This window comes from Lepidochelys olivacea (genome assembly GCF_965140295.1).
Source record: "Lepidochelys olivacea isolate rLepOli2 genome assembly, chromosome: 9".
Taxonomy (NCBI): Eukaryota; Metazoa; Chordata; order Testudines; family Cheloniidae; genus Lepidochelys; species Lepidochelys olivacea.
The window spans coordinates 15,696,541-15,723,883 of NC_140419.1; the positions used below are offsets into that span (position 1 = coordinate 15,696,541).

The 27,343-nt window shown below is 39.9% G+C and overlaps 1 protein-coding gene across 1 annotated transcript in view; it reads right to left on the bottom strand.

Moving 5' to 3' along the window:
* Window positions 1-27,343, bottom strand: part of FNDC3B (fibronectin type III domain containing 3B) — a 354,613-nt gene that overhangs the window by 254,696 nt on the left and 72,574 nt on the right. The window contains exons 2-3 of the mRNA XM_084638683.1: window positions 26,716-26,854; window positions 13,236-13,311 (exon numbers count right to left, since the gene is read on the bottom strand). Of these exons, the coding sequence (XP_084494809.1) occupies window positions 13,236-13,311; window positions 26,716-26,826 (187 nt within the window). The 5' untranslated portion in view covers window positions 26,827-26,854. The remainder of the gene's footprint in view (window positions 1-13,235; window positions 13,312-26,715; window positions 26,855-27,343) is intronic.

Sequence of the window (27,343 nt, forward strand, 5' to 3'; positions counted from 1 at the left end):
CACATTACTACTGTAACTAGCCTGCAGGAAGAACAAGCAAACAAACACACTACTTGCTCTTTAACTGTTTTCCCAGTCAGTTTTCTGTTTACTCTGCTCCAGCTCCACATGTCAAAAATCACATCAAACTGAGAATACGCCTCTTAGCAACTTTTCCTCTTAATTTACAACATTATACAAATATATTGAAATAACTTTTGAGAAGAAAATTTGCAATAAATTAAGGATGACTTCTAAAAAAAAGTCATTAATTTGAACCATGATTGGAAGTTTCAGCAAGTAACTTGCTTTCCTTTTAGGATACTTGCATTTAGGACCACAAGAAGCTAAACAATGCAGTTTAAATTCACACTCACTCTTTGTTTCACATGACAAGAAAAAACAAAGAGCCCTTTAGCTCTTTGAAACTCTTTATTAACTGGAAAAAAATACCATTTCAGGGAAACAAGCAAACAGCCGCGTATGAGCTTGTGCCCTTTTTCAGTTGTATTTTCATTCAAATCCCACATAAAGCCAGTATTCAGAGTCAATGACAAACTATTGGCAAATACTAGTCATTGTGGTTTCACAACAGATCAGAAATCCTAGATGTTTATAATTTAGCCTTTATGGTTCAAAATGGGAAACCAAAAGAGAGGCAAGTAAGATCTGATCTACTACAAAAATAATCAATCTCATCTATGGTTATGACCTTACCATATCATAACATGAATTTGTCTTGCCTGTGAGAACAGAATAAAACATGTTACAAGCATATATATTTTAACCTAAGATTCCAGCAGGTTTAAAGTACCGTCTCCCTCACCTGGGTAGTACATTTTTTCTGATTACGCAGAAAGTGACAGTCACAAACATGTTTCATACACCACTTTTCAATGGTTTCCCAATCAACATCTGTGGACAACACTGCCTAAATAAAATAGACTCAGCAATTTGAATTCCTCTCTCAAAAATTGCTCTTGTTCTTGCTATTACATTTCTCCCTCCCCTTCCCTCCTGCTCTATACTTTTTGTTAAATGCTTTTCACTTACCTAACTTTTGTGTGTAAACATTTACAATAGCAAACTTTCAGTTTGGCTTATTTGTGGCAGAAAATAAGCTTGGGTTTCATTTAGATTGATGGCAATACAAAAATAGGTTTAGCAATAACTCTGCTATTTTGTGGTGTGATCACTGGTTAGAAAGTGTTATACCGTCTGTATCAGGGGTTTTGTACATATGTAATCTCAGCATGGAGATGACGTACAAAATTCCAGTTGTGCCAAAATAATCATTTCGTCCATATTATTCATACCATAGTGCAGTATGCATGACAACTTGGCATTATTGGCTACCAGAATGAAAAAGCACTGAACAGATGTTTAACTAGACGGCTCCAACCCCCCAAACTAATCCACAGCCTTGGACTTTTTTAATAGATTAACAAGTGAGATTTTCTAATGCAATATCTAAGATTCAGCATGAGATATTAAAAATACTTGACTACAAACATCAACCCAAGATCAGCCACTAGGGATGGGAACATTTGTTTGGATAAAGTCAAAAAACACTCAGAGGTTCATTCAAAGCTCTAACCGAGCTTGAAATGATTTTGTTCTAAGATTCAAAAAGTAGAATTACTATTTCATAGTCTAGGGTTTGTTTGTTTTTTCCCTTCTTTCTTTTGCTGCTGCTCCTCCTCAATTTCTGGGTTCACAATTAACGGATTTCCCAAATCCTTACCCAAATGCATTTAAGGGTTTCAAAGTAGATTATGAACAAAATGTATGTTTTATTTTAAAAAAAGAAAATAAAGTTGTCAGGGGGTAGGAGATAAAGAAGATTACAAAACCTATTTTGCAAAACAACGATTCCATGAAAAAAATGTAATTAAATGAAAGCAAAATTTGTTTTGTTTTTATTAATTATTATCTCCTTACCGGGTCAAAACCCAAAGTAAAGCATTGAGTTAGTGCACAAGAACAGAAAAGTGAAACTGACCAGTCTACTTTAATTTTACATATTGAGAGATCTATCGCTGCTTTTAGTCACATCAGAATCCAACTGGCCCAGCAGGAGTTTCATGAGGCTTTGTGCTCCTTAGGAAGAAGCCCTTTATGCACTGCAACATATGCTCTCTTACACAGACAACCCGATCCTTTAGTTGGTGCAAAGTGCAACTGGATCATAACCCTAGCTCTGCATTTCCATACTATAAACATGTTTGTATTTCTTTAACGTTTAGTCTCAATTCCAAATTTCCTGCAGTTAGAACATCTGAATTTGAGATAATTACAACACCTCTGTAATGTACTTCTTCCCGGCTTCCATTCCATTTTCTTTTATGCTTTCTGTACCACAGAGTTGTTATTTTGATAAGTATTAATCATCATCTGGTGATGTCACTTTTTCTATCATGATTCTTCATTTTATTTGGATGTGTAACAGAGTGGCAGAATTCTCCTGTTGCTCTATCCTGTTAGCATGCATTTGAATTCAGGTTAATCAGTGCTAACTTCTGGGTGCAGGTATGGGTCACCAGACTTCACCCTGAATAGAAGGGAAGCAGAAACAGAACACCAGCAGAAAGAAACGTGAGAGCACACACTAGGATTTGGGACAAACAGGACAGAGAGAGGTCATGAAAGAAGGAATTCTTAAGGCATTCAAGTTTACAAAGCAGGCATAGATTGGAGTTCATCTGAGATTATTTTGAATTTACCATTTTTTTTTATATGGCAGATCTCAGAAAAGGTTACAGAATGGTTTCAGCCATTTGACAGCTCTGGACAGTATTAAGTCAAGGTAGAACATTCCTGATCTACACATGAATGTACCAGGTAAACTTCCAGTTGTAACATCCCTCTTAATGCAAAGTTAATGGACAACATCAACACAGCAGAACAATCAGCAGTGAAAGTATGAAGTTGACATTTTGTGTAACTTCACCCATAGTTCACCATCAGTTCTAAGAGAGACTGAAAAATTCTGCTTTTGCTATGATAGGGCAACAGTGTTGGTGCACAGTCACTGAATCCCATAAATATCTTGCTACATGTAATATATACCAGGTTTATTCAGATATTCTAAGACAGTACTGGTATTTAAAATGTGGTTTCATTTAAAATATATCCGGGCCCTACGTACTAAAAAAGTCTACATTTTTAGGGAAAAAACACAAAAGGCCAAACCCTTACTGGACAAAATTTAAAAGTTTCAATTACACAGCCGCCTCCATGTCATTAACCAGTGACTTACCTCATGTGTACGTGTACACACACACAAATAGGACAAGACTCAAACTGAACATCTTCTATTGGAGCTATATATCTTTAACAATCAGGTGATGAATTCCCATTAAGCAAGGGAAACACCTCTGAGAAGCAAAAAATATCCAAACTTCTCTAAAAATGGCACAAAAGTAAGTTACTTTAAAGTCTGAGACTTTCAAAGGAATATTTATGCTATTCAAACTGTTATAGCAAATGCTCAGAGGGTGCTATAAGCAATTTCTCAAACACCAGAGACATAAATGTATGTCTCCTCTTTTGTTCTTTTAAAAATATTAACAGGTTTATTGAACAACTACACTTTCCAATGTTTTAAGACAGATATTTCAGAGATTTAAATTCTACAAATTTTTTTTCACATGAATTTTTTCCTTTAATATTTTGAAAATGTCTTTAGATGCATTAATGATTTTCTGCACTTGCCAGTTTTTATTTGTTTTTATTTATACATTATGATTATGTTGTACAGTAGGGACAAATGAGATGATACACCCATATATGATTAAAGATAAGAATCAACAGGTCAAAGGTTTTGCATAAGTATTGCATAAGGAAAGCTATCCCAGAATAGGATATCTGAGCTTAACCAGAGGATTCCAAAATCCTTAGAAAGCAATACAAAAATGTTTTTTATTGAGATAAGTCAGTCTCTATAACCAAAATTAGATACAGCTGCTAAATGGACATGTGACACAATGTAAAAAAAAGCATTCGGATTTCCTGAATGGGAAATGTGGAAGTGGGCCTGTCATAGATTAGTTACATTAAATCAAAGTGCTATTAAAACAGCTCACCCAGTTTAAACTGATTAAGAATGATACAGCATATCATAGGCAGTGCTTCCTAATTTGCACATTGGTTAAATATGAATGCATTCCATTTACAAACACATCTTCAGAGAGCATGTGGCAGCTCAGAAAGCAGAAATAAACAGTTTCAACTTCACGTAGAACTATACAATCATGAATTGACTTGACTGATACCTTTTTATTCCATGCAAAACACAGGGCCTTCACCACTGCCATTCATCTTTGGCGGTCTCTTGCTGCAGTCTTAGGTTCTCCCAGTGTCATTTTAATGATTTTCAGTTCTGCTTCTGTTGTGCGTTTCCAAGTTGTCCTTGGTCTACCTCATCGCCTCTTGTCCTAGAGATTCCAGTCCCATGCCCGTCTTGTTATGTTGTTCTAGTCTTTCCTCCATGCGTATCCTAGCTACCTCCATTTTTGTTCCCTGATTTCTTGTCCTATCAGTTTCTGTTTCATCCTCCTTCAAAGCTGTTCATTTTTTTATTTTTTCTGGCTATCTGATGTTGAGAATTTGTCTCCAGCAGCTGTTTATTTTAAAAAATTGAGTTTATATAGTAAGGTCTTGATTTTACAATAGTGTTAAGTATTCAAAGTTTAGTTCCAGGGACAAGATTTCTGTTTCTTCAGCTCGATTTTAGGGTTGCAAAAGTATGTCTTGTTTTCGCTATTCTAGCTTTAATGTCTTCATCTGTTCCACCTGTTTTGCTTATGATGTTGTCAAGATATGAGAAGTGTCGGACCTCTTCTATGTCAGTCCCAGAAAGTGTTATTGATATTTCTTGTTGTGTTCTTGATTCTCATAGTTTTTGTTTGCTCAGGGTTGATTTTCAGCCCTACTAACTGTGCATAGGTCAGAAGATCATTTGTTTTTGCAGCATATCTTTGTGGGAATGAAGGAGCAAGTTGATGTTGTCTGCAAAGTCAAGGTCTTCTCTAGCTGCTGTGTGAAAGTCCATTGTATACTCCTTGGTTGTTCTGTGGTCTCATTACCCAAGCTATTACCAGTAGGAAGGATATGGGTGACATAAGACATCCTTGCCTGACATCAGTAGTTAACCTGAATAGCTTAGTCAGTTCTGTATTATGAATTGGCATGTCATATTTTCATAGAGGCTCTGAATGATATTCACAAATTTCTGGGGGATTGCACAGTGGTGTAACAACTTCCATAAGACTGTTCTGTCCACTGTGTCAAAGGCTTTTTGGAAATCTAGGACAATCATGTATAGTGGTGACTGCCATTCGATTGACCAGCCTATGATGATATATATGGTTACTATGTAGTCTACTCACAGTTTCTCCTGCCTGAGTCCTTGTGGTCTTCTTGTAGCCTTAAATCTACTGCTTTCTTTAGTCTGTCTAGGATAAAGTGTGTAAGTATTTAACTATGGAAGGAGAGCAACTGAATGCCAGTCTAGTTTTTACACTGACTGAGGTTTCCTTTGTTTGGAAGCTTCACTATAATGCATGGAAAAATGGCCATAAAGTGGCTCCAGGAAAGTCACACCAATGTAATGGGTAATAACGTCTGCCCTCACGATTGGGACCATATTCATCTTCAGAACCACAATCTACTTTGTGTTTTCCTGTCATTCGTAATTTAAAACAAACCAAAAAAAGCACATCAAACAATATAAAACAAAAGTTTCTTGGTGCTCTCTCAGCTGAGTAGGCTAGTATTTTGTGAATCTGACACGAAAGCATAATAAACAAGTTTTAGAATGTCTCGTTTCAGAAAAGTTCACTGACATTTAATGACAATGCTCTAAGATTTGCCATTTCTCAAAATTTAAATTATAGTTATATAATTATCTTAATGACAAATTCTGCCATGAAATAGGCTCTCTCCATCCCCCCACAATATTCTTTGAGGATGGAAAAATAAACAGAAGCTGTGATCAATAATTTTAGAATGCATCTGGTCAGCACTTTAACAAGAGGATCAGGCAGTTTAAATACCATAAACCATTATTCCGTTTTAAGCCTCAGTTTCACGCTTTAATCAATAAAACAATACTGCTAAGAGACAAACATTCTTCCTACAATTTAAGACTTGATCATAGTAATGACATGGTCAAAGCCAAAATCAGGGACATTTCACATGGTCTTGTATCAAGGCATTGGATTTTACTCTCTAGTACTATACTTTTAAGAGTTAAGATCTTCGAAAGGAGGGGTCAATATGTCAATCACACAGTTGAGGCTGCAGCAGTGCCATAAATTGACCTTTTAATTCATGAAGAGAGTGACAGTATGGAAGTGAAAGGGCATGAGATCTTTTAGTACTGATTAACAACTGTTTTCATTTTCAAGTTAGCCCACAGCACAGTCACAGAGCCAAGTGAGGTCAAAAGAAGACAGGTCCGACACTGCCACCAAGTTTCAAAACTGAGGACTAAGAAAAGCAAAAGGTAAAGAACAAGGTTCTCAACAAAAATATAATGAATGTTCCAATCCTGTAAAATCTTTCTAATTGGATTACTTATGTGTGTTAGGATTAGTCAGAGAAGGAAGGTTTTCCAAGGTTAGGCTTAGAGAAAAAAAGAAAGGCAGAGACAGATGCCCCAGCTTTAAATATGCCTATGGGGTCTCCCACACTGAACACAGATCCAATCACATTTAAAAAGCAAAAACCTTAAACAGACACTTTTCTGGATTTGTAAGTAAAGAGCCAGAAAAAGAAGAAACTGTCATTTAAAAACAGCTCGAACACTACAGCAGTCATTGGCTTGTTGAATTGGTTCTGACACCACTTTGTGCCATTGGGGCAGAGAAACGTCACACAGCAGGAGACAGGATGGCTCAGACCATACAGATTTAGGTGTAGCTCATTGGTTCCAATCTAGCCAAGTTCAGCGATCACTGGTATCTGATTATTCCGTGCCTTACTGTAAAAATAAAGCAGCAGACTCAGTAGACCTCTTGGTGAAAATGTGTATATGTTACATCAAAAACTATCATCAGAATGGGCATCCTTGTCAGCAAATTCAGGAGCATCTGCCCCAGACCTTTCTCCTCTCCAAAATAAAATCTTTGATATCTTCTCATGAATGTCTAGTGTCAGCTCAAGATCAGCAGGGCTAAAACAGAACTCTTCATCTCCTCTCCCAAGCCCTCTCCCCACCTCCTTTCTTGATCAAAGTGGACAACAGCACCATCCTGCCTGTCACTCAGGCCTGTAACCTGGGTGTCATCTTCAGCCATCTCACATCCAGGCTATGTCTAAATCTTCCAGATTCCTTCTGCATAACATCTCTAAAATATAGCCTTTCCTACACATCCACACAGCTAATTTTCTCATCCAGGCTCTCATCATCTTGCATCCCAATTATGACAACATCCTTTTCTCTGGTCGTGACAAATGCAAATTTTGCCCTGCTCACATCCACCCAGAATGCTGATGAAAAGATCACTCTGCTAGCCTGTGGCTTTGACCAGGTCACCCCTCTTTGTATCCCTCATTCGCTACTGAAATGTTGACTCCTACCTCCCATCATTCCACTATGCCCATTCCACTATGCCAGCTTCCTTTGCTCACTTGTTAAATTTTCAAACAAGCACCTTTGTCCTTTCTCCCATCCTACCGCCGCTCACACTCAAGAGGTGCTCCCATAAACATCTGCAAAGCTACCTCATTATCCTCCCTCAAATCCCTCCTCTGAAGTGATGCTTACACAAAACTTGACAGGCTGCTGATGTACCACTACCTATCATCCTGGTCATACTGTCTCATTGTTTCCATGTACTATGTCTGTCTGTACCCAGCTGTTGTCTCTTGTTTTATACTAAGAGTGTAAACTCTTTGGGGCAGGGATCATCCTTTTCTCTCCCATTTGTACAGCGCCTCGCCCAGTGGTCCATAAGTGAGGCTCCTACGCACTATGGTAATACCAAAACTACGTCTATGAATGCTGATAGTTTAGATTCAAAAGCAGTATAAAGAGCAGTGTATAAGGTTCTGTCATAAAAGGTTTATGTAACAGTATCTGTACACTACACTACAAAAGGTTTTTTCCTCCCCCCTGCTCTCCTGCTGGTAATAGCTCACCTTTCCTGATCACTCTCATTACAGTGTGTATGGTAACACCCATTGTTTCATGTTCTCTCTCTATATAAATCTCCCCCCTGTATTTTCCACTGAATGCATCCGATGAAGTGAGCTGTAGCTCACCAAAGCTTAGGCTCAAATAAATTTGTTAGTCTCTAAGGTGCCACCAGTCAGAGAACACTTCAATCTCTTTGGTCACTCGATTACAGACCTAAAAGTTGCAATTCTTCAACAAAAAAAACCCTTCAAAAACAGACTCCAACGAGAGACTGCTGAATTGGAATTAATTTGCAAACTGGATACAATTAACTCAGGCTTGAATAAAGACTGGGAGTGGATGGGTCATTACACAAAGTAAAACTATTTTCCACTGAATGCATCCGATGAAGTGAGCTGTAGCTCACGAAAGTTTATGCTCAAATAAATTGGTTAGTCTCCAAGGTGCCACAAGTACTCCTTTTCTTTTTGCAAATACAGACTAACATGGCTGCTACTCTGAAACCTGACATAAATGTGTGTGTTTCTTTAGCATTTGCAGGGCAAAACTTCCAATTGCAATTTCCAAAAACATACTGTATAAATATAGGAGTGATTTTCTAAACGTATTTTAACACAAAATGCTGATAAGTGTTAAGTGGCAACCAAACCCTATTAGCACAAATACAATAGCAACAAATTACTGAAAACACTAAGCAGCTCCAAATGACTTCATTTTAATGGGATGTCTGTATAACATTTTGAACAATAAAAATATTAAGTAGTATACTGATAAAAATGGAAAAAATGCAAAGTACCAAACAGTATAAAATGCTGTGTCCCAAATAAAAGGATTACTCAGCTTTATTAGCCTGTTAATTCTCATGTAGGTCCTCCCCTTATCACACAGCATGCTGACCGTTAATCTTAACAAGTGGTTTTAGATTACTCACACCAAACAAGCTGTAGCTTTCACTTGTATTATTAAACTAATTAATCTAAAAAGTGTTTCCATATAAGAGAGATAAATAAGCACATCTGGAAACAAATCAACAGAAACGGCAGAACAGTGTTCAACTCTACTTTCAAGATCAACAAATAACAGGTTTTAATGATAATTTTTAAAACAGATTTTAAAACGTCACAATCACAACTGGAACTGGCACAATTTGTCCTAATTTTATTTCTTATGATAGATTTTCAGTTATGGAAAAAGTGATTCAATCAATTGATTGTGACCTACTCAAATCAGAAAAGCAAAGCATTTAGGAGTAAACCCTCCATTGGTGTAGCTCCACTGACTAAAGCATCTGTTCTAATTTACATGAGTTGAGACTCTAGACCCACTTTTTAAGTTCAATTGTGCAAATTCAGTTAGCTCCCAGACCCTTTGCCTTTAGAGATCTGGAGGATCAATACCTAGTTTAAGGCACAAGCAAAAGTAGGTTTGGTGGTCCTACTCCACTCTATTCATTCATATAATAAAATATCCCTACAAGTTGGCACAATTAATTGTATTGGAATCCATACTGTAAATCAGGGTTGAACAGTGCTAGTCCAGCTGTTTAGAGAAACTTTCATAATGCCCAGCTCAAATCATTAGGTCCTTACTTCCATGAGCATTAACTTTAAGCGAACAAAAATACCCAGCCTCCAGCTGATTTAATGAACATGGCTCACATATGTATGATTGATAACACTACATTTCCCAGACCACAGAAGCATCACACGCAGTAATGGTTTTACAGGAGTGAACTCTGCCTAATAATTTCTCTCATGTACATTATTAAACACAAATGTGCTCTTCTTCAACATCAAGCATGAATATTTTCTTGACAAAACACTTTTATAGTGTCCATTGCAAGGAAAATCCCACCTGACATTTACCTTTAAATTTACATATGACTCTCAAAGAAACCTATGGTGTAGAAAAGCTGGAGTGTAGGACAAGAACTTGTTTAGAATCTATAATTTCTTTATAGGATCATTCTTCTAAATGCTAAAGCCATAGAGTTGGTTACATGATTTTGTAACAATCCACTTTAATTGACTTAGACACCAAAATGGGTAGTCTGCATTTGGCACATGGAGATAGAGACTGACCCCATTACCTGTACATATGTAGTGATATCAGCAACAGAAGATAGGGAGCCACTGACTTAGAGATGCCAGCATTCTCCACAAAAAGAGTAGAACATGTAGAGGAAAATCTTGATCCGGCATTAGGAAAGTTATTTGAAAATTGTCCTGTTTCTTACATAGTCTTTCCTACCCATTATGACCTCACCTGGTCTTTTATGCAGTCAAAAGTGTTCTGTGCAGATTTGAAATCACCACTCTAGTATGGGACTAACTAACGCCTACACAACTGCCAATATACTGCCATGTTATTTTGGAGATTCTACTGAATGATCAGCATACTGAGAATGCTAACAAACAACATGAAGAAATCAAAACATTTTAAAATGCATATATGTATACACCAAATATTGGTGAAAATGGCTACGAAGTATAATTGTTATGCTAGGTCCCTTAAATGATCTAAACCAGTGGTTTCCAAACTTGTTCCACCGCTTGTGCAGGGAAAGCCCCTGGCGGGCTGGGCCAGTTTGTTTACCTGCCACGTCCGCAGGTTCGACCGATCACGGCTCCCAGGCCAACGGGAGCTGCTGGAAGCAGCGAGGGCCGAGGGACATACTGGCTGCCGCTTCCAGCAGCTCCCATTGGCCTGTAGCTGCGAACCGCGGCCACTGGGAGCCGCGATCGGTCGAACCTGCGGACGTGGCAGGTAAACAAACTGGCCCAGCCCGCCAGGGGCTTTCCCTGCACAAGCGGCAGAACAAATTTGGGAACCACTGCTCTAAACCATTTCTCTTTAAACTTGGAGGTAAAAATCAATGTGCTTTTGTTAGACAATTCCTATGCCCTAGAGAAAATATATGTTCTTCTTAGTCATATTATATAGAGTGTCAAGCTGGCTAGAAACCTCAACTTGTTTAGTACTTCATATAAGCTGTTTATAACAGCAAGGCTTTCAGAATAGTTAGAGACCTCCCAAAACTGCAATAAATATTACCAGACAGGGGAAATAATTTTGTAAAAATGACAATAGTCATAAGAAAGTTTTGATCTATTAATTTCAGTGTCTGCATAAATTACTTCATGCACCTCTAAATGAGCAGACGACAAATTGTTTAGAAACAATTTGGCTTCTATAGCATACTGTATAATTTCTGTGTTTCTCCTCGATTCTTTATCACTGTAGGCCTGGGTAGAAATGAGTAATTGGACATGGGTGAGACCTCATTTTTTGGGAGACAGGATTAGCGGGTAAATGAATCAGCAGGCTGGAAACAGAAAGTTGGTAAGATAAGGGGAAACACCCAGGGAACCAATTACAATAAACAAGATAACAATGGAGAAGATAGGTCTGGAAAGGAAGATGAGGTAAAGAGTAAGTCATGCACGGCCAATGAGAGATTGGTTCCTACAAAGTGACCAAGCCAATCCCCAAAAGTGTAACGCAGTATAACGTGTAAACATGTATAAAGAAAGAGGTTCGCTGTGTCACTCTGGATATGTGGTATATATACCCCTTATGCCCACTCCCTATGCTTGAATCTGATCAACTCAGCGTAGTTTTGCTGTATGCCAAATAAAGAAAAGTGAGTGACGAGTCAGGAGCTGAACTGAGTTATTGGGGAACTGAGTGGAAGAGGTCCCAGGGAAACCCCAACAATCACTAGAAACACTTGCATGTAAACAAAATCATTGTTTCTTAGGGCTAGTCTACACCGGCAATGCTAAGCCGCTGCCGCAGCAGTGCTTTAAGGTGCCTTGTGTGGTCGCGGTGCAGTGCTGGGAGCTCTAAAAAAAAAAAAACCACCTCCACGAGGGGCACAGCTCCAGCGCTGAGGCACCATTTACACCGGCGCTTTACAGCGCTGCAACTTGCTGCGCTCGGGGCGGGGGGCGTTCCACACCCCGGAGCGAGACAGTTGCAGCGCTGTTAATTGCCAGCGTAGACAAGCCCTCAGACACCCATCCAGTCCTGTTGCTTATTCCCCATCTGATTCATAATCCCATTTCTGACATCAGAACTGGCGGCTGTGGAAATGAAGATGTCACTGACTGAGAATTATGGCCTCAAGTGAGAAATAAGAGAGAAAAGCAAATTCACTCTTATTAAGCAAAGATCCTGCTTTCCTGTAAATATCACTAGTAACATAGAATAAGGAAAGTACTACAAAAAAAGAGGAAACTGATAAATATTTGGCCTACATGTAGATAGTTGATCTTATCCAGCAGCAAAACCAAGTAGAAAGCCTTTTGCATTCAAATATTTCTCCCTCATGGAGAAGTCAAGAAAAAATTAATCATTCCAAACATTTAATCAACACGGCCAGGTTAAAAAAAAATATTTCAGAAAACGCAGAAGTTCCTTACCTGGGTTAGATTTATTAATTTATTATTATCTTAGATGATAAAATATTTTAGTTTTAGTAATCTTACTTTCCTCAATGTGGACCACATACTGGACTAATACATTTCACTTTATTTTGATAGTTAATTTCTACGTACTTTTCACTTTCTGCTTCTTACGCACTACTATAAAACAGCAATGTCTGGGCTGCAAATACTCTGAAGGATTATGCATTAGTTAAAAATGTTTCCACTTGAATTTTTATTATTATATTAATTAACGTAGATATGTCTATTGATCTTAGGTTTTGCAAAAGATTACTTTAAAAAGTGAAATGCTGAGGAGTCACTTTTTACCTAGTAGCATCCATTAGAATTTGTAAAACTCCATGATTCAAACTGAGGCACTGAATTAAAACCAGTGTTTCAATAAATCCTACAACATACACAGTAATCCTATACACAGCCTCCCACTCATAGCAGTACACAGCTTTGTGGCACAGCATTTCACACTCCTGTATGAGTTATAAATCCTTAACTTTTCACAAAATAAAGCCAAATAAATCTGCAGACTCATGTGTACTATATTTTACTTTTTGAAAAATTAAACAAAGGTAGATATAAAGAAAAACCCATGACTAACCCACTGAACACATACATTTAGGGATGCTCCATTATCGGAAAGCTATTATTTAGAAAAAAAAATCTCTTACCTTGAATGCACTGAAGTGTTCCATCCTCAGCCCTTATTGTAAAGGTTTCGCCTGGATTAACTTGAACCAAAATGACCTGCCAAAATAAATATATTCATTTCAATCTAATGCTCAAATCTCATTGAGTATATTCATTCCAAACATTTTCTTACCTAAAAAGTTATGCACTAGACAAGATGTAAAGAGTAAAGCAGGCTTGATTAGCCACAGCTTTGGGTCCTAGCAGAGTCCTGGAATTAGTACAGGAATTGAAGTTTGTCTAAATCACTAAATTTATTCTGAAAATAACATTATTACCCAAAAGGGCTGGAATGTAAAGATGAAAGCTGGAATTTTAGGCCCCAGGCCTGCAAATTCTTAAGCAAACGATTGTTTTCTTGCACACAAGTAATCCCATTGAAGTCATTGGGCTGCTAACTTGCTTAGAATTCAGCAGATGTGTCTTTTCAGGATTGGCACCTGAGAGTGGATATTGCAGGACAGTCTGAGTGACATATTTTGGGCCATATGCTTTTGCCACAGGAGTAAGAACTGCCTCACTGGATCCAACCTGGGACCCATCCAACATGATAAGAGATTCTGGCCCTTTGTATTTGTTTTTACTGAAAAGCATCCAGGCATAAATGGGAATGGGTGCAGTAAAGTACATGAGCAAACAATTTACACTATTAAGAATAAATAATAAGCATTTTAGAATGAAAGGCTAGGTCTCACTCCTGGTTTCCCACTGCTCAAGCCACCAGATAATGGGAATGCTACAGGGACTAGAGAAGTATCCTAAGGCGTAATACTCACTGCCCCTCTCTGCTAACTGTACAGAAAAATTGTTTCAGAATGTGCTGCATTTGCCTGTTTTACTCATTTCCAGACACGAATGTGGAAAAAAGGCTATTTTTATAGTGAGGCTGTAAAAGAATGTTTACACTACATGACTTAGTAAGCAGCAATATCCTGATCACAATGTGGGGCTGTCTGTGTTTATTTTAGTCAGCCTCAAATAAGGGTTGTCCCTGATAGCAGAACACTCATTGACTTCAATGGAAGTTCCCTGCAGATCAGACCCTAAATCAATACAATCATTCATAGTACCAGCGAGGTTTTAAACTAATATACAATTTGTAGTCTGTTTACCAACCATTGTGTGGAGTTTTGGTGTGCACAACCTCCGCTGATATCAGTAAGACTCACATGGCTAAAACACCAGGTCATGTTTTGACAACTTACCCTTCAGGGTCTCATCTTTAAAGAAATGTTTTATTTGGAATAAGTTGACGTTTTACCACATACTATATATTAAACGTGTTACATACACAATACTTTATTTCAAACATAATGTCCAATAGTCTCAGAGTTTGCGGTTATTGTAGTCACATAAAGAGAAATTCTCATTATCATTGAGCTAGAGATATTATCTGATATGAAAAATTCACTTCTGGATCCAGATTTTGATCACTCAAAATTCAGGGTTACTTGGATCCAGAGTTTGGCTCAGCCTAGTATGGAAATTGAGATTCTGAACCAGCCCTTAGGTTCTGGGGTGTTTGGTTCCAGCATTTTAGTCTAGGCCTGTCTGCAATATGGATGCTAATTAAAGGATACTATGTCATGCTTTTTGAAATCTAAGTTAAAGGCATACCATAAAATAATTACTGAATATATGAGACTTCAAATTACAGTAATCCTGCAGAAGCCCACTGTCATGGTTAAATTTTTAATACATAAATTATAAGTCAATTAAAGAAATGACAATATGTGAGCCATTATTTTAGGTTTGCAACAATAGTTGCCTCACAGAACATTAATTAAAGTAGAGTTGAGCCAGTAGGCACAGATAGGGTTGACAACATTGTAATTTTAAAAACCTGACACTCCAGCAAGAGTGCCGGAACCTCCCCTGCCCCACCTCTTCCTCCCGGAGGCCTCGTCCCTTCTCCCACCATCCCTCCCCTTCCCTGAAACCTGGCCCCCATTTGCCCCTCTTCCCCCTTCTCCTCCACCGCTCGCGGCTTTTCAGCACTCCCCCGCTCTTCCCCTATGCTCAGGTCAGGAGGGACTCGCCTGCGGAGCTGGGGCTGGGAGCTGCAGCCATCCGGCACCTCCCCTACTCACAGCAACTGGAATTTGGGTGTCCAGTCAGTAGATCTGACCGAACACTATCAGGTCCCCTTTTGACCAGACTTTCTGGTCGAAAACCGGGCACCTGGCCACCTAGACACAAGCCATAATAAATGGTTCGGAGGAGATAAAAATAGAGAAACAAAAGCCATTCCACCCATAACCTGTGCAAAGCAACACTCAAAAACTGTTGCTTTTCTGCCTCTGAATAGAGGTGAATAATTCACAAGAGGGGGTGCTTACTTTATTGCCAAAGAAATCATGCAGAGCAAATGGATGGGACTGGATCAAGAAAATAGGGGCCAACACACAGGAGTGAGGCAAAGCAGCAGGCAAAGGGTCCATCATCAAGACCTTGTTACTCCTTTTATGTATAGGGTTTTTAAACAGTTGTTTCCGGATAAGCTATTTATCTGGCAATATAACATGGTGATGGGTAGATTAAGGTGAATCAGGACATGGATCCACTGAATTTCTGGGGGGGCCCTAGACAGACCCCCATCTCCTCAAACACACACCCTGAATTAATTAATCTCCCTCTTACCTCCACGTCCTTATCCTTCTCCCCAAGTGAGGCAGCCTACACAGACCATGCCCACTCCAGCCAGTGGCCGCCTGACCACAATCAGCTGTGCAGTGCACCTCTCTCACCTCTCTGCCTCTAACTCCTGTGTCTAGGTCTCTTTGGACTGCAAATCCTGATATTCCACAGGAACCGCCACGAATCCATCCCTGACCATGTTCACTTACATTCTGCCATTAATCTTTTAACTCAGCAGAGTTATGTTGGTCCATAGACTTACTAGTGACTATTATTTAAGATGCAGGAGCCTTTGAGATAGTCACTTTTAAAATGTCAATCATCCATCAGTCAAAATGTCCACATTCTAATAACGTGAGTTTTGTTTTTTTGGCAATTAATGCATTTGGAAAATTACTGCTTTTGAATTTAAATTTAAAAATACCAAACATTTAATATTAAAGCTGTGTTCCCAACAGCATCTCTAATTGATGACACAGTTAAATAAAGCTGCAATACCCTTTTCTTAATATGCAGGTCCTCAGTCACCCAATAAACTGTGCTACTGAAGTAAAGGAAAGAAAATACCACACCCTCACATTTCCCTTTACTGTTTATGGCAGCTGCTTATGGTCATATTATAGGAAAACATTCAGAACACGCTTCTTTAGCAGTCACACACTTAGAAATTCACAATTGTACAGGAGGCCTTAGGCAATTCAGAATGTGCAGGTGAATAGAACCTATTGATTGCCACCATGCTTCAGTGAGATTAATGACTGGATGAGAAGCTTTTCAGCATCCTGTTAAAATACTACATTTCAAGCTTTTACTTCCTGCAATATACATTGTTTCTGAGTTGCTGTGGTAGCCTGATTGTAATCTAGAAGTCACCTCACTGTATTAGCCAAGCTTCAACATCCTAACAATCAATCTCACTTAAATGCAAAATTCAACATCATCTCAGTTTTGCTAGTTCATTTGACACCAACAAGCTGTCATCAAAAGAAGACAGCTTATTGTCCGAACATGGGAGGGAGGCTGTTGCAGACTCATTGCCTTGGATGAGGGGAAAAGCTGATGACTGTTCCCTGACAACCGACATTAATGAGACAGCAACAGGCCTTGCATCATACAGCAGTAGTACAGTTAGTCAGAGACACTTTTGTATCATGTGAAGAAACCCTTCTTTTCTGCTGCAAAGCAGACATCAGTGTTAAAAGTTCTCAAATACAGAATATGAAACACAGAATCTCTGTTCAGACCAAGTTGTTTTTTTCTAGGACTCATTTACTCACTGAAATATTACTTTCCCTAACCTCCAAAGTGTGGACAGTTACTTTCAACACACATGGGGATAATCTGAGATGTCAGTTTTTTCTTGTAGATATTGAGAGATGTTTAAAAGAGAAGGCCATTAAAGATCAATACCAGGAGATTAAAATCATTATAATGGATTCAAAGATGTACTGCTGAGGTAGCTATTTGTATGATGATCTATACAAACAAAATAAATATACACTTTATAACAGTTTGAAAGACATCTGATGAAAAATAAATTAACATTACCAAAGATCTACACCAAAAGAAAACAAGAGCCAGAAGTACAGGAATAGTCATTCAACATTATAAGTTTTTTGAAATTTACAGTGATTTCTATTAAAGTTTAACATGACTGGAAAGAATTTCCTAGGACTGAATCATCCACAAAGGTGTGAATCCAACCTCTTTCATTTTAGGCCTTGTCTACACTGGCAAGTTTGTGCACAGTAAAGCAGCTTTCTGCTCTGTAACTCTCAAGCCACTTAGTAGGCAGGAACTGCACAGTTGTAGCACTGTAATCTCCCCCTGCCCCCCCCAACGAGAGGCATAGAGCTTTCTGCGCCAGAGCTACAGCGCCATGGTGCCAGTGTAGACACCCTGGTTGATTAGAGCGCTGCAACTGGCCTTCGGGAGGCAACCCACAATGCCTGTTCTCGCTTCTCTGGTCATTGGTTTGAACTCTACGGCCCGGCTCTCAGGTGACCACCCGGCAGCCCCACCCCTTAAATTCCTTGGGAATTTTGAAAGTCCTCTTCCTGTCTGCTCAGTGACGCGTGCAGTGGTCTCAGCGTATCTTTCCAGGTGACCAGGCCTGCTCCACGCACCAGGTGAGCCCCCGCTTGGAGCAATGTCAAGCTGCTGGACCTCGTCAGCATTTGGGGAGAGGAGGCTGTCCAGTCCCTGCTGCGCTCCAGCCATAGGAATTATGATGCCTACAGACAGATTTCACGATGCAGGACAGAAAGGGGCCATGACCGGGACACATTGCAGTGCAGGGTCAAAGTGAAGGAGCTGTGAAACGCCTACCACAAGTCGTGGCAGGCAAACCACTGCTCCGGTGCTGAGCCCACGACCTGCGAGTTCTACAAAGAGCTGGACACATTCCTCGGCAGCGACCCCACCTCCACTGCAAAGACTACTGTGGATACTTCAGTGGCTCGCATGCCAGTCGAGAGTGGACTGAGCCAGGAGGAGGAAATCTTGGATGAGTATGTGGAGGGGGACCCAGAGGCAGAGGATGATGCGGAGGTCAGTGATGCATGCAGCCAGGACTGCTACCGATCGGTCACTAACCAGTTCGGAGTGGGAAAGTCAACCGTTGGACTTGTGTTGATGGAACTATGCTGGGCCATTAATCCTATCCTGTTCCGAAAGGCCATGACTCTGGGTAACGTGCGTGACATTGTGGATGGCTTTGCACAAATGCGCTTCCCTAACTGCGGTGGGGTGATAGATGGTACATGTATTCCAATTCTGGCATCAGACTACCTAGCCATCGAGTACATTAATTGCAGGGGGTATTTCTCAATGGTTCTCCAGGTGCTTGTGGATCACTGTGGGCTCCAACAGGTTCTCTTTTTTATCCTCCCCACACGCCCATTTATGGTACCTTGTAAATTAAATTAAACAAGGTCCAGCTCCAAGGCATTGCTAAAATGGCTGACATTTGAAGAGTTTAAAAATGCATTATGAAATGGAAGAGCAGCCTTTGGGAGTGGCTTTGAAGCTGAAACTTTTTAGGACAGTCAAAGCACCCACTAACGGTTTTGAATATTCTTCTATCATCACCTCTGAGTTTTCTCTCTCTATTTCTGCTTTGGGGGTGGGGTGGCTATTTGTTCTCTTTTAAAGGTACGCTCAGTCATCTTTTCAAAACACTAATGATCTATAAACTGCCTTATCAGCTGGCATGGAACTTTGGCAGACACATGAGGGCAGCTTCCACATCTTCCACCTCTTTTCTCCTGCATTTTGTGTCTCATATTTGACAACATTTGCCTGCATGAAGCCACTCTTGTCAGAAAAGAAAGCCATAATTTCCCTGTAGAAGAACTCAGTTTGTCTTTTACAGTTTCCCAAATCCATTGATATCTAAACATCAGTTTTGTTTTGTTTTTTTACTAAAACAGTTATCACCATCTCCACCATAACCAATAGCAGCAGGTTTACTGATCAATTATAAAGGTAGCAGGAACTCTTCAAAAGCACACATGGAAATTAGGCACCTATCATGGCTGCTTTTAAAAATCTCCCCCTTAATGTCTAAATTCAACATCATAAGTAATTCGGGGGGGGGGGGTGGGAGGAAGAGGAGCGGGAGGAGAGGAAGGGGGTAGAACTGCTTTTTCCATTTCATCTCCCAAGTACAAGATCATTACATTATTTCTTTCTGGGTCTCTTATACAGTTGCCATAGGTGATTTGGGTGTTAAAATAGTTTATTAATTATTATTATTATTATAACATTACCTGGGAGGAACCCTTTATGTTGCAGTCAGCAATCCTAAAATGGTCACAATGGTGACCTAAGTGTCTAATAGATCTAACTCTTTCCCATCTTGATGTAAGTTTCTCACCTTTAGAGTTAATGAAATTCTATGTTGCATTCATATGACACCTTTCATCCAGGGATCTCACAGCACTTTGCAAGTAATACCTAACTAAGCTGCAACTCATAATATTCCTATCAGGTACTTAGGACAAGCTTTTTAAAGGTATGTAGGCACCTAAAGATGCAGACAGGCACAGCTGAAAGTCCATCTTGGTGCCTAAATACCCTTAAAAATCAAGCTCATAGTTCCTATTATTCCTGTGCTGCAGATGGAGAAAGAAGCATACAAATACACAGGCATAGTTTGACTTCTCCAGCCATGCCAACGGGGTCTATGCCTGCCTGAGGCTTGAAGTTTGGGGGGTACTCAGCTCAAGGCAGAGTCGGGCTCTTTGTCAGCTACGCACAGGAAGAGTGTGGGGGAGGAGGGAGGGGTTGATTATGTCAGGAATGTGGCACAAACACCCGTGGGCTGTGGCCCCTTTGAGAGTCCAGGCAGTGGCGTTAACAGCCACCATGAACTGCTGGGCTGCTCTACACCCTGTCTACTGCTAGAGGCAGGATTCAGTCCCTCCCCAATGTCCTCATGTACTAATCACTACACAGAGCCTGTTTAGTCTTGTCTGTGTTGGGGATAGGGAATTTCACTTATGTGATTTACAGCACCACTCACCAAAACAGATGGATTTTCTGAGTCCCCATCCCACGGTGAACAAGAACCCAACAGCTTGTGGTCTCCCAGTACAGCATGACATTAGCAATGCTACAGTTACGGTCAAGATGTTACAGACAGCACTTTTTAAAAATGTATTTCAATTTTCAAAGGCTGAGCCCCTCGTCAGGAAGTGACAGATTTAAGATGGATGCACATACTGTACAAACCCAACACTCCTCCTCCCCTCACACACAGGTGGACAGAAGACTGTTCCATTTGGCACTACTTCCAAATCCTTTAATTGACACTGTTCTCTGCAGACAGTGAAAAGAAAGACGTGAAACATATTTTCCACCAGCATCCCCACTCCCACTACCACCACTCCAATCGCACAGGAATCAAATGGATTCTATGCAAGCCTCTAATTCAGGGCTTACTTATGCACCATGACATCAGTGCTATATAACGAGCCAAGTTCAAGAAATCCATCTGGGACAAATAGCGGCCAGGCACATTGTGACTTCTTTTGTTTATATACACTAAATATGTCTTGGTGGTAAGAGAACTTACTTGAAGATTTATTTCCCAAGTCCTCCAAAACAATATTCTGCATCCTGGAGCAGCTTTGTGACTCCAGTTCTCTTCCCAAGGTTATGCATAAGTGATTTTTAAGAGAGCTCATTGTTTCTGAAACCTAAAATTAAAATCTAAGCAAAGACATAGTAGTCAAAGCATAGTGCCTTAAAATAAAAGAAACTGAAAACAGCATAAGGAAATGAAGGTGTATTGTATACTACAGCTCATCAGCCTGCAAACGCACCCTTAACTTACGAGACCATGCCCCCTATTTTTCACCCAGAGAGGAGGCAGTGACTGAAAAATCAATTTGGAACCAGCTGCTCCTTTGCTCTGGGCCTGGCTGCATCCATAAGTTGATCACTTATACAACAGTCTGCTTTCCAAAAAAGTGCACTCCTTAAACTACAGAAGTGATTAAAAGAACTGAAGCAGAACATGCACAGTATTTGCATTAAACACTAGACTGGAAGGATATGAGGACTGACTTGCACCATACCTTACACCACCTTGTTAACGGAAAAATATTTATTAACTGAACTTTTGCACAATAATATGCTATTCACTGTTATCCTAACTGCTTCCTATGCCACCCACGAAAGCTTATGCTCCAATACGTCTGTCAGCTTCAACTGTTAATTTCCATCGGCTTGAGTCACTACCATAAGAACATACACAAAAGCATGAGTGGTACAGAGAAAGGAAATAAGGAAGTGTTATTTACTCCTTCTCATAATACAAGAACAAGGGGCCACCAAATGAAATTAATAGGTAGCAGGTTTAAAACAAACACAAGAAAGTGTTTTTTCACGCAACACACTGCCAACCTCTGGAACTCCTGGTGTTGTGAAGGCCAATACTATACAGGTTTCAAAAGGGAACTAGATAGGTCCATCAATAGCTATTAGCCAGGATGGGCAGGAATGGCGTCCCTAGCCTCTGTCTGCCAGAAGCTGGGATTGAGTGACAGGGTATGGGTCACTTGATGATAACTTGTCTGTTCATTCCCTTTGGGGCACCTGCCATTGGCCACTGTCAGAGGACAGGGTACTGGGCTTGACGGACCTTTGGTCTGACCCAGTATGGCCGTTCTTATGTACCATAACATTTTCAATGCAGCATTTTATGTACTTTTTTTTTGGGGGGGGGGGGGGAGATGTAGTACGGATTACAGTTGTAGTGGATTGCTCCTTTACAAAGAAACCTGTGCTATTCCTCTCACTTCTGAGAAGGTCACTAAATGCTGTTACAGTCTGATACTAGCTACTGGGCAGAATCAACATGTCTGAACTCTTTAACACTCTCTGTCATAGTGTGTAATCACAAACTTTGGATCCCAGTCCAGCTCCAGCTCCCTTTACTATTGTGAGTATTTCGAATTATTCTAAGAGGACTTGGGAGAGTAGGTACAGCAGATTTGGCCACATGAAATAACTAGTGTAACAGAAATAAATATTTAAAACTAAGAGCTGGTCCACACTACAGGACGAGATCAATCTAAGTTACACAACTTCAGCTATGTGCATAATGTAGCTGAAGTCAAGGTACTTAGATCTACTTACCGCGGTGTCTTCACTGAGGTGTGTTGTCTATTCCCCTTACGCTTCTTGTTGAGGTGTAGTATCGGAGTCGAAGCTAGAGCAATCGGCGGTCGATTTATTGCATCTATACTAGACATGATAAATCGACCCCTGCTGGATCGATCACTGCCCATCGATCCAGCTGATAGTGTAGACAAGACCTAAGACAGTTAAACCAAGCTTTCCAGAATGTTATTAATCCATTCTCACTTTGTGACAAGTTCAGTCTCACGGCTATGGAGTTCAGGCTTTAAAAACTGAAGTTTATGATGACTGAGTTGTAATAATCTTCACTATAGTGTCATCATCACAACACTAACATTTTTTTAAAAAGCACCATTTACCTTTTGGTAACTATCTATTTAATTTGAGAAATTAATATAGTCACACAGTATTTAAGTCTACCATTCCCTGGCATTCTGTTGTAGGACACTTGCTATCTTAGCAATATATGCTTTGGCAATACATGTATTTTTACATTAAAGAGAGTGATTTTAGTTTTCACAAAGATGACTATGCTCTTTTAAAATGATGATTAATGTTACTAAATTACATACAGTTTGCTAATTCTTGCTAAGTTTTGCATATATAATCTCACACAGTGAAATTTCAAAACTGGCCAAATTCATTTTGCCTATGTCCCCATTCCTGCAATCTGATCACAAAAACTATGCCCATATGAGACTTGCAGACACTCTATGTCAGCATGAAAATATCCCACGCGGATCAGGTGGCAGGATCAAGGCCTAAATTTGGGCATAAAAAGCCCTAATTTACACAAGTGAACAATCAGGTATGTGTACAAAACAGGTATGCGTACAAAACACACCTAAGTGATCAACAGCGAGTGCTGTTGCTTATTTTGTATACGCAATTTTCAGTTTAAATGCACAACTATGGATTTTAGTGCATGCATGCACGTACATACACACACTTGGAATGCATAAAAATCCACAATTTGCCCTGAAACCAACCATCTCTGGGCAAAATACATATCTGTACACACAACTATCACACGTGTATGCAGTTACGTGTTTTGTACATACAAACAAATGCCTAGCTGCAGGTATGAAGACAGGTATTTGCATGCAGACATTTTGCAGGGGCCATTTGGGCCTCGATCCTCAAAATGTGACCCTATCAACAATAGATACCACTTCACTCTTCATGTTCCAAAGTTATTTATATGATGAATAATGAATAACTTACAATAGAGATAAATTCTTATACACAGTGTTAGTTCTTGAGCCTCAGTTTGCAGTCCCATTCCACTTCTGTGGGACAGCTAAATAATTTAGGCTATTCTCTCTCTGTGGTTTACTCTGATAAGGAAAGTTGTTGCCCTACTCTTTCTTCGGTTTACAAAAGACGAGGGGAACAAAAAGGAAATATCATTTCAAGAAGGGACAAAGTCAGATAATACATGATAACAATAAAGCTTCCTCATTTGAGGCTCTCATATACCTGAAGCCTCAGAATAATTCTCTGTAGTATTATCCACCTTTCTATACAAGAGATGACACTGAGGGTAAGTGACGTCACACAGGAAGCCTGTGGCAGAGTCCAGAAGAAAACTGAGATCTCCAGAGCCTGTTATTTACCACAATACCCTTATCTTAAAGAAGACAACTCAAAATGACCAGTTTAGAAGTAAGGGAAAATCCAGTATCCCTTCGTAACACAAGTACTTCACTGGGCAGGCAATTCTAAGCCTCGTGATATTTGAAAGCAATATATTGCCATTGTTGAAAACAAAAAGAAAAAGGTAATTGTGCAAGAGGATGGCTGGGCAGAGTTCAGTCATCAGCATCCTTTGCTTAAAGGCACCATTCACTAAGATGATAAAATTAAACTTGCGATGTTTAGAAAAAAAGTATGTTCTGAGCTCCACAGACGGGCTTTCCAAAGAACACACATCATCCATGGGTTACTTCTGTAACTCTGTCTGCCATTGTCAGCAATCCTGGATCTCATTTCTTTTTTAAAGTGCATTGGAACAGTTTGCATTCCCTGTGTTTAAACCTATTGATTTTAAATCTTCCTTTAGATCTTCCTCGGACTGATTAAATCCTAAAATGCCTCCCAACAAAGGCAGCTTAGACAGGTCATGTTTACAAAGCTTTGTGGCTCCCCTCTTGGAAAAAAAAATGCATATCATCTTTTTCCCACAGAAAAGATTGTGCTGGAAGACAGTGTATTTTCTTTGGGTATGTCTACACTACAGCTGGGAAAATGCTTCATAGCACGGGTAGACAGACATGTGCTAAACATAACTGTGGCAGCACGGTCGGCAGCTCAGGCTAGCCACCTATGTACAATCCCATCCGATCCCCTAGGTACCTATTCGGACAGCAAGCCCAAGGTGCCACCCGTGGCAGGCCACACTGCTACCTTTAGCACGCTAGCTCGAGCCCAGCTGGGTTGTGTCTGTCTACTCATGCTGGGAAACACCTTCCCAGCTGCAGTGTAGACATACCCATAGAAAACTCATTTTCTTCTTCCATAGATATCATTGTTAGTTCTGCTGTGAGTAACTCCTTTTTGATGTCACTCATTACATCTGAGTTTTCCTGTATTCTGCAGCTAAGGAGACATCAGCAAACTGAGCTGCTTTGTAAAAAGTCATCTACTTTTAGGTATAGAGAAGGAAAAGGCCTCCAAGGAATATATCCCATCTGTGATATGAGAAGCTGCTAAAAGGCTGAATACACATGATAACTTTAAAATAACATGCATACATACTAGGCTGACCAGATAGCAAGCGTCAAAAATTGGGGCCGGAGGTGGGGGGTAATAGGTGCCTATGTGAGAAAAAGACCCAAAAATCAGGACTGTCCCTATAAAATCGGGACATCTGGTCACCCTAATACATACAAACACAGAGAAGCTGATTTAAGTCTCCCAGTGAAGGCTCTTTTACATATAGCAGGAGTGGCCAAACTTACTGACCCTCCGAGCTGCGTACAACAATCTTCAGACTTCAAGAGCTGGGGTGTGCTTGCCAGTGCTTGGGGCTTCAGCCCCGCGGTGGGGTGGTGGGACTAGAAAAAGGTTAGTCTATGTTCCTGATCTATCAAATAAAGCTGCACTTGACTCAAAAGAGGATCCTGTATTCTCAGTCTGGTTGACCTTTATCTGTTTTTGTAAACAAAATGCAGAAACAATTCAAAACAGTAAGCCAATCTGAAGGACTGTATCACAAATATTTGTAGCTCCTTATTCATTCAGCTTCTAAAGAAGTCCCCTTAACAAGTCCAGATGCAGCAGTTTAACTACCGTACAGGAATGAAGCCGTTAGAAGCCTGCAAGTTCTTGCAAGGTTCCCAGCAGAGTATGCAGATTGGTTGCACTCCACTATGAGTAGAAGCTAAGGGCCACTCACTGAGGTAGGACCAGAAAAAGGGGAAGCTAAAATCTCACCCTAAATGGGAGGGCAAGTACAGTTAAGTATTAAGCAGAGTCTTCTATATGCCATAGTGAAATGATACATCTCATGCACACTGTATAGTGCATACTCATGCACATGGAACCTAAGGCCAGCAGGGACCACCAGATCATCAAGTCTGACCATATCATTGGCTACAACCATCACCTGCATACTAACCCCAACAACTGAATTTAGACCAAGGTAGAACAGCCCTCTGGATGCTGAACTATCATGTGCCACAGGCAGAAATTAGGAGGGACAGTAATGTACAATTTGCATAATCCAGATACAGATCTGGGTTGGATTTCAAATACTCCCAAATTTTACAGGTGTTTATACACAGGTTTCAGTTCAGGTCCATCCCTATTAAGTTTTTATGGCCAAATTGTTCAAACGTAAGTGCCCAAAATTAATATGAATATGGAACTAGATGCCTAATGTCAGGCACCAAAGTTTACCAATTTTGTCCCATTATTTTGAATTCCAGTGAATATATTTAAACACCAGATGGAACTGATCATTGCAAAAGCAGTGATGCAATACAATATCCAGGCCTCAGTGTAAGCATTCCAGTATTTGGGCCAAATTCTGCCCTCAAATACATGGAACAGTTCTCCGTGAAGTTAATGGGAACCAAACCCATGCACCAAAGTCACTATTTGGCCTGTAAATGGGTCACATTCAGACCATGCAATAGCTCTTAAATTCCGACTCATCCCACAAAGCTTACTGACCTGCTGTGATCCGTCTCCATTCACTATGTGAGGCATCATGGCTACCTCCCCATTCAGCAATGGTGGCAGCTCCAGCGGAATTTGGTCGGTCATCATCATTGTGACGTACATTCATGGAGAACTTTCCTCAACGGGCTTCCTGCAAGACAGACATGTTTTACATTAATTTTCTTCTAAATGTAGACTAAGAAAAATCTATTCACGCTTCAGTAGGGTGGTACCCTGCCCATTAACCCCACTTGCTTAGAAAGGTATATCCTGTGGCAAGGGAAACTAGATGAGAAGACTGTTAATGGCTTTCAGATCAAGTCATGGATAAATTCATTGCTTTCTAACAAACATTCCAGAATTAGTATTCAGCAAAATAAACATGGTGATGTCTTTACTCTTTTTCTTCAGGGCTTTTCAAGCATTAATATCTTCAGCCAGATCCTTCAACCCAGATCTGAAATTTCTGAATGACAGTATGAGTAGCTTATGGTTCAGTCTGTTGATTTGTAATAACACAATGCTCAATCTGTAAGGTAGTTCTTGGAACCTGCTTCCTTTGCATATTTAACATTCATAAGAGGTTCTATTACTCTTGACATTACGATACAGCAAGAGCCAAGTACTTTTAATCCCTTGA